At 37.3% G+C, this 9072-nt stretch overlaps 1 protein-coding gene across 2 annotated transcripts in view; it reads left to right on the top strand.

Annotated features, from left to right (window-relative positions):
• The first annotated feature begins 227 nt into the window (after positions 1–227).
• CPLX1 (complexin 1) overlaps positions 228–9072 on the top strand; it is a 182049-nt gene continuing 173204 nt past the window's right edge. For both annotated transcript variants that reach the window (XR_004590092.3, XM_034410735.3), the window contains exons 1-2: positions 228–617; positions 2576–2690. Coding sequence is in view for 1 of the 2 variants with exons in the window: in XM_034410735.3 (XP_034266626.1) it covers positions 2660–2690 (31 nt within the window). In the remaining variant the exon portion in view is untranslated. The remainder of the gene's footprint in view (positions 618–2575; positions 2691–9072) is intronic.

The raw sequence follows: 9072 nt of genomic DNA, 5'->3' as shown, positions 1-9072 counted from the left end.
AGGTTATAGGTTACACTAGGTTTCCCCTTCACCTCCCCAACCGATCCTCTTTATCCCCCAACTATAGGTATGAGACCGGCAGACTCCTGCGGCAAGATGAGTTGCTATAAGCTTTTGCAACCCCTTACCGTGGGATGGTGGAGTGGCGCAAGTGTGTGTGTGTGTGTGTGTGTGTGTGTTGAAGGGCTGGGGGTGGGGTGTGAGGCGGTGGCGAATGCTAGGCGAGAAATGCCGATCCAGCAGCCTCGGTAGAGCGGGAGGAGGAAGAAGAGAAGGAGGAGGAGGAAGGAGCCGTCGTTGTGTGTAAGGAGGGAATAGTGTCAGTGGGATGGTCCGGAAATCCCGTGATAAAAAGAGGGAGTAGTGAAAGTAAAGGCACTGTGGGCTCGTTCGTTCTCCGCTACTGGCTCACCGTCGCGCCCGAACCCTATTGGAAGGAGAGAACTTCTTACGTCCGCTCCTATATCCTTCAAACAGAGGCTTTCGCTCCTGAGGCACACATGGAATCGGCTACAGAGGGTGCCTGATCTGCTGAGAAAAGAAGAAAAGCAGCTTTTTTTGCCTTCGCTGCCACTTAAAGGGAACGCAGAACTGCGGGAGCGCAGCCACCGAGAAAGGTACCCCCTCCACACATCCCAAACCCCTTCTTTAAAAAGGACGGTGCTGTCCAGGGTGCTGATGCTTTCGTATTCCGTAGCGTATTTTAAGGAGTACTGTAGGCTGGCACCGCCCGGACGCGAGGAAGTGTCCTTGGTGCTGAACAGTCTCTTTCCTCTCTTTTCCTTCAAATACCTTGCCGTTCTGAGCAGCCCCACGGAGTCGGAATTTCCCCTATCTCGCTGTATAGTGGTGGTGGTGGTGGTTTGCATGACTTTATGATTGCATAAATTGGTAGTTGGCTGTGCAGAAGAATTGGGAAAGTATTGCGATGGCTGTATGGGATAGTGTTTTGGTGTATGTAGTGCACATGAACACCTCTCTAAAGTAGAGCTGCAGGCACTGGGACTGGGCTTCCCAAGCACACTCTCCGATGGTACATTACTATTTAAATGCTTCTTGTAAAAAAGTAAGCAAAAAGAAACCTTTTACCCCAATTGTTGTTTGCAATGGTGATGTATGTAATGTCACTACAACCTCGTTGGAATTTGAAACATGTACCTCTTTGGTGCAGGAACTGATCCACCCCACCACTAATGTTAATCATTCTTCAGTCACAGAAGTTTTTAGTTAGAAAATGGTTAATTGGTGCAGCACTGTATTTCCTCTTTATAAATTCTCACGAAGTCCCATTTCCTTTCTTCTTTAGAAAAATGCAGCTAATTAGGGCTTTTCAATGGCATTCTTTTTAAGTTTAATTTAAACATTTTTGCTTTGTTTTGGAATAATTTGTAGCATGTTTTATTTCCTCTGCAGAATCACGGGAGAAGGGCTATTATTGGCTAAATTTCTTACTCTTTTTTTAATAGTGTTATCTACTTTTGGAGTTTTTGTGCATGAAAATTCATAATCATACTGATTTGCAAGATCACTGCCTTAACTTTGGCCATAATCTGAAATTCTGTGCCACAATGACTGTAATCAAATCCATTGTGCTAGTCCAAAGAAAACTTCTGAATGATGTGTGTGTGTGTGTGTGTGTGTGTGTGTGTGTATGTATGTATGTATGTATGTACGTATGTATGAAAATTTTTGTGTTTTGGAGATAGGACTAGTCTAGCTTTTAGTTCTCTTTGCATTTGTGATAGTGATGTCAGTTTCAAATAATGGCATATTTTAAAATGTATTTGGTGTTTAACTTAATTTAACTAGCGTGATTGTTCTAGCAAGTGATGCAGATGAGGCTGGCCATTAGAAGCTACCAGCAGAGAAGGCTGCTGTTGAGTATTCCAAGAGCACAAGTACTTCAACCTTCAAATGCCCCCAAGCACTGCCTCTGTTTTGAAGAGCTTTACTTCCCCAATTCTGGACATTTTTTTCAAGCAACCCCTAAGGATTACTGAAGTTTAACTTTGTGTCAGATAGGAAAGGATTAAACCTTATGATTTTTGCAATGAACTTTGGAGCTCCTTATAATGGTGCAATCTAAAAAAAGGAGAGGGAAACCAACTCTGGAAAATCCCATTAAATAGTCATTTTGGAAAATAGATTAAGACAGAGAAAATTGCTATGTTCATCTGTCATTTCTTTGAAAATTAAATTCTACTGAGATTTTATTATTTTTTATAAAATTCAGAGCAAACAGTAATCTGATTCAGGCTAAATTCAAATTTCAACCTAAATTCAGATTTTACTCCCTATAAATTCAGGCTATCCCATGATAACCTAGCAGCTACGCTTTATCAGCCTTCCTAAAGTGCATTTCACAGATTATGTTATACTTTCTAGCTATCCAAAGCATGAGCAAGTAACTTCAGTGTGAGACATGCTGTGTGCATTTTCAGTATGCATGTACACCAAGCGTTTTCAACCTAGCAGATTTCTTAAAAGACAAGTAGATCCACTGCAGAAGGAACTAAGAGAAGAGAGATATTGCCCACCCTAATGCTTTTTTTCCCCTCTTGCTTTGTAAATTCAGCTGCAGGCTGAACCTCAGGAATTTGTCTCCACCTGACTTGCATGTGAGAACCGCTCTGGTGGGAAGGAATCTAAAGCCATCATCATGGAATTTGTAATGAAACAAGCTTTAGGAGGTAAGAACTAAATTGTGCTATTGGGTAATTGTTTAATGGGTAGAAGGAATTGTAAACCGTCAACATGGAATGTATAACAAAAGCCCAGTTGATATGGTGGGTGCTGTTGCGCATGACCTGAATTCATGACTTTTCCTCTGCAGTGAAGTTTTCATTGCGAACAATGCAGATTTCCTATTGACAGCTTTGGTTAAAAGAACCTTGGTCTGCATCACTGAGCTACTAAATGGAATATACAAATAATTTACATTCCCCCCTTTTACATTCCCCTCTCCCAATACGTTGTGTACACCTTAAGCATCCCATAGATCGTTTGTTTTAGATGAAGCATTATTACATTATTGAATTTTCAGTCCAGTAGGAGGCAGGAGTGAGAACTGTTTCAGGTCTATGGTGGTTTCTGAATGATCTGTCCTGAATGCAGAAATACCGTATATATTTCTTCTACAATGGGTTCACCAGTGATTCCTCCTAATGAATCGAATAACTGTCCAATTTATTATAGGAGAGGAAAAATTTGCAGGATAAGATTGAATACGTTTAAGTAAATTAAACTGTCATTGCTTTCATTCAAGGGATGGGATATCAACAAACCACATTTTACAAAGAATTAAAGGCTTTGACACATGTTTTTAACTCATTCAACCAGCTCAAAATTTCTCCAGATTCTTAAGGAAAATTCATATCAATCAAACTACTTTCAACTTATTTGCTAGTTGCAATATGTCACCAGGAATTTTGATAACCGGGATATATATGGACATGGAATGTTGCGATAAGAAATCCAGTGCAGCTTGTTCATGAGCGTAGTTCTCGTGAACTGTTTTGGCCACTGTCTAATCTTTTGATGGTTGTCCTATTATATCTGTGGCCATGGCGGGGGAAAAGGAATGTTTCCAGGGACTGAATAAGAAAGTAGAGTTGAGAAACCTGCTGGATGACATTGCTATTCTGAACGTCTTTATGGTGGACTCATTCTCCTTCACTTCATCCAGTACATTATAAAGCATATCTTAAAATGCTCTTTCATTGATCGGCATTTCCAAATCCTATTAAGCCTTAAGTTGAAAGACGCAGACCATTATTCAGATAGTTTGCAAGTCATGTTGGCTTTGATTTTTGTTCCACCTCAAGATTTATCCCGTTAGTGGTAGGATTGTTGTTTATATTATGCTGTGTGGATACAATTTGCAATATAAACACATTAATAAGCTATTTACTTCATCAGCCTCATTTCTATTCAATTTAATTCTGCCTTACATACGAGGAAAATAAGCACTTTTAAAAATTATTTTGCAAATGAACGAAATGAAGAGCGAGCTCCTCGAAATACAAGAAAACAATATTTATTTTCCATTTTTTTTGACTGCGGTTCTATCTCTGATTAGGTGCAGAAATCTCATTTCATTTGAATTCCTTTTTTAAAGGACTTCATTCTTGGAAGTACATAACATGATTCAGCTTTTTTATGGGTAGAGCTGCATCCATAGGGAAGGGCTGACAAAGGACCCAGGAAGCTCTTTTCCCTGCATGGCTCCCCTTCAGTGTAAATACTTCATTGAATTTGGTCATTGCAGAGATAAGTAGGCATACCAGAAATCAGTTTCCTGTTTGGTGGCTTGGTCTGAGAATTAGCAAGGAAGTAAGGAAGTGGATTCCATTAAACCTTATTCTTTTTTCTGGAAAATGCCCATCAGGCCCATAAATGTCGAGGGTTATTTTCACTGCTGAAATTTCAAATGCGCCTATTGAGAAGATTGCTTAGATTAAAAAAAACAAACATGGGATGAACCTCCAAATAAAAAAATGTTTCTGATGTGGATTTTCACACTCCTAATTGTAGATCTGCTTAGACCATGAATGGAGCCTCCTGCTCCATAGAACCCCAAATATAAGAATTTTGACAGATGACTCTCCATTTTTGAACACTTGCAGTGAAAGAGAGTCTACCCCTTCTTAGGAAACTCTTGCTCTTACATGAGGGTTTTATTTCTTGACATTCAAGAAAAAAAAAGTGACTTCCTAGAATGAGAAATCATTAATTGTGGTTATGCAATCTGAGATGATAAAGATGAGTCCAAGTTCTTCCTCTGGGCATCAAATGAAACAAACAAAATGTTAAAAAGTTTTGATATTTGTGTAGTTGCTTACCAAGCACCTCTTAATTATATTAAAGTAACCAAAATAGCTTTACAATCTCCAAGGCATATCACAGCTTTTGAGCACCCATAATGTTTGGAAATTGAAAGCTGAAAATTTTGACATGCCCTATCAACAACATTTGAAACTTGAAGAACATAAACACACATTCAATGGGCAAGAAAGGAAAACTACATTGGAAATTATACAACGTTTCTAAGTAGGAGTGCCAGCCTAAAAGAGAATAGGATAATACTGGAATAGTAGAGATGGGGAACTTATGTCCTCAAGGTGTGTCACTTAACTACATCTCCTAGCATTTCTAATTAATACTGGTTGGGATTTCTGGGAACTATAATTCAATCTCCCCTGAAGCAGCACAGATCTCTTGCACTTTCTTAAGAAAGCTTGGATAAAGTAATTCTGTTTGAAAAGAGGCCTGTTCCAGAAACTGAATTTAGTTTGAAAAAAATTCAGTATAATAATTCTGTCAGAATTTCTCATGGCCAATAGTATCTGATGTGGATGGGATGAGACTGATAAGAAGGGATGAGGATGGCAAAAGCAATGTCAAGGCACTGCTCCTTTTATACATGGATTGTGACATTGTACTCACATACAAAAGGGATGGAGCTTGTTGTGTTTTTAAATACGCAGTTTAAAATCTATAGTATTATTTTCATCAAGGTTGACTCAGCTTTCCATTCTTCTGAGGTGGATAAAATGAGGACTCATTGTTGTGGGGGCAATATGCTGATTCTGTAAACCGCTTAGAGAGGGCTGAGAAGCACTGTGAAGCAGTATATAAGTCTAAGTGCTAAATGCTATTGCTATCGTTGTGACAAAAGCAGCAAATTGCTGAAGATATTCATAGCATGTCCTTCTTAATATGTTGTGCCTTGATTTTATTATTTCGTATCTAGAAATTTATAGCCATTGGTGCTGGAGATTGCTTTTAAAATTATTCATTATTTCTTTTTTCGTAACATTTTCTTCTCTACATTTTTCTGAAACAATTAGGGGTTTTGCAGGTTTTTTTTAGTCTTTTTTGTCTTCTTGTGAATTTCTTCTGTGGCTAACAACCTTGCTTGGATTTCACTAGGAACATCGGATCGTAGGAGAGATTTCATTTGTATATATTAGATTGAATTAATTAGTTACAGTATACTTGGAGTAACCCTTCTGAGTTCAATAAAACATGAAATAAATATGTTCTAATCATGATTGACTCCAACTCATGACCTTATCCTGAAGCCAATGACATAATTTATGGATCTATATTTGATAGTTTATGGAATATACTAGCTTACAATATACATGTGATTTATCTGTATTGGATATTGGTGTTAGATTTTCCCATATCATTCCAGTCAATCATTTTTTAAAAAAAATATGAATCATCTACATTTATTTTACGAATTTTTCCTAAAGATTAAAAAATTGATACAGATTCCACCCCAAATGTGCATTTTAAGCAATGCATTTATCTATCACAGATGCTTTTCTATCACATTAATTCTCAATACATATCTCCTTTTTGCTACATCTATCTAAATAATTTTTATGGTGATAATTTTTTGACTAGAAAGTGACACTGCTGAAAACTCTACTTCACTTGTCTCTGTGTCACAATACCATCTATTTTGGCATTATGTGCATTATACCTTGATTTTTTTCAATCCTTAATATAAAGGAATGGGGAGGAATGGGGTAGGTTGAGGATACGGAGGGAGAAGCAATAGGTATCAAGTTTCTATCATCTTAACTCAAATCAAATTGCCACCTATTTTAAATATAGAAATGTGGACTACTTCAAAATCATACTGCTTGTAGACATGCACAATCAATGGTAAGAAATATACACATGTACTATATTTAATTTTGTTAATTTTGTAGTACAAAAACTCATTAGGAATCAGCATGAGAACTGCTCACTGCATCAATTTAAAAACATCTATTGGGAAACCAGTAATGTTTTGACTAAGGTAATACATGCATTATTTAAAATTATACATTGTAATGTGTTTAGATTTCATTTCTCCTAGATTGTCCCTTTTCAAAAATATCTGTTATATTATATTAAAGGGAGGAAATACAAGTTGTTATAACAGTTTCCTGTTTTCTAATTTGGTGCCTTAACCTCTACGCCAAACTGGCTCTCAGAAAATGCTTCAAAATATGCTTTCTACAAATTTAGCCTGCAAATATTCTGCAATTGGTGAAATAAATCAGGGAATCAATATAAAGGACAGAGAGGCAATGTTCGCCACACAGGCTGGAAATGCTTTGTGAGTAAAAGTGCATTTTCCCTCTTTGGATCAGGCTGAGGTTATAATAACAGGGTTGGCTTCCATTGATTTGTTTGGCAATTTTAAATAAGCTAATTTTAAAGGAGTTGGACTTGGTCGCTGCACAAACACATTAATATAAAACAAAGCAAATTAAATCTACCGAGTCCTTTGATGTGCGTTTCAGAATGTGATTTTGTCATTACCTAGAAACAATGGCAAGCCTGCTTATGAGCTTGACTTTATTCAGAATTGCCAGACAGTTAGAATTCCAGAATTTATTTGCAGCAATATTGACATTGGAACAATGTCATCCAAGTAGTTGCTATTTAAATTCAGAGCAATGCAAGCTGGAGGAGGAGGAGGAGGAGGAGGAGGAGGAGAAGGAGGAGGAGGAGGAGGATCTTTTAATCAGGAAAGTTTATAAAGTTGACTGAGTAGGAATGATGAAAACTGGAGAAAATATAGAGGCTCAATTCAAGACATTTTTGTCTCTGAAGTGGCCCATTTAGCTGCTATTTCTCTCTTATAGCACAAAAATATAATTCTGATATAAATTAAATGTTAGGCAATCAAGCACTCTTTGATGGCACTGTAAGGCCAGAGTTGGGAATAAATTGTGTTGCATTAAGTGGAGCTTATTTGTGAATAGGTATTTATATTGTACTGTAAATTTGATGCTTGAGGCTACTATAATTACAGAGCACATCCACTACCAAGGGGCATTAGGAATACAGCTGGCTGGAGAGATAGATAAGTGGCAACTAAAAACATGCCACGTTCTCTGATGTATGCACACTGCACACTCAATGGCATGAAATCATCCCATAAGGTAGTATCAGCTCGGCACAAGAAACTAAAGGGGCAGAAGATAGCAACAGGAGGAATTGAATGTGGACCATCCTAATTGATCCTAGAGTTTCTGGTAACATGAATTTTAAGTCAATCAGGTAGAATATACTCTCTGCATTACTTTTCTCTCTTGGTGCATTTGTGTGTGTGTACTTTGTAATGATGTAATGTATTCAATGTATAAATAAAGAAAAAGTGGCATATGCATTTCTGAATGGACCTAATTTCTGGATTATGGAATTATATTGTACTTTTCTCTGAAAGCCATAGGATAGGGTAGCAAAGTAAGAGGTAAAGGTTTGAGATGGTCTGCACTCTGCACAACATAGGGACACTGTTGTCTTGACAGTTTTGAAACACCAGTTTGCCTAGAGCTCTGTCTTCACCCATAAGAGAAATTTGCTGATAAGACATTCTTTACATCAGCCAATTAAAGAAACAAAAAGCACAAGGTCTTTTCAAGGTCTTCATACTTATATTTATGTTTATATTTATGATGCATTTATGGAGCAAACCTTCTGTCAAAGAAGGTTTTGAGTTTTCCCCCTAACTCTGTTTTCTTTTATAGACTAATTTTATTTCACTTCCGATTGAAAAAGAGAAGCTGAAACTTTAACATTTCACCTAATTTTTAATGGCTGGACTTAGTCCACTTTGCACATCAGTCTTTCATTAACTATTTTGTGACACTGATTTTAAATGGTTCATGATGTTTATTGTAAGTCAGATGAAAACAGGTTTGTATAAATAGATAACATGGCCATGTTGCTTTTTTGGACCTCTTTTTTTAGCACATAACTTTCAATGTTTTGACACCCCTCCCCCCCACTTCTTCATGAATGTTCATTGTTTGAGCTTATTCATTGTGAGCAAATACAATACTTGAAATCCCTGCTAGATGGCAGGATAAACCACTTTGGAAGCTTGGAGTATCTGAACTTCTAATCAAATCAGGCAGAGAAATAGATGCTGTTTTCTTGAAAAGGTTTCTTCTTAAAGCACTTGTTACTAAGATTTTTCACTCAGGTCAGACACACCAAGTATAAATTGAATAGGGAGGTCGAAATTATTGTAACCTGATGAGCTCCTTGTTCTATAATTCA

Source organism: Pantherophis guttatus, chromosome 2 (assembly GCF_059756535.1).
Source record: "Pantherophis guttatus breed Tessera chromosome 2, ASM5975653v1, whole genome shotgun sequence".
In the NCBI taxonomy this organism is placed as follows: Eukaryota; Metazoa; Chordata; class Lepidosauria; order Squamata; family Colubridae; genus Pantherophis; species Pantherophis guttatus.
The sequence above is the reverse complement of the archived record's forward strand: the minus strand, read 5'-3'. Positions and strand labels throughout refer to the sequence as shown.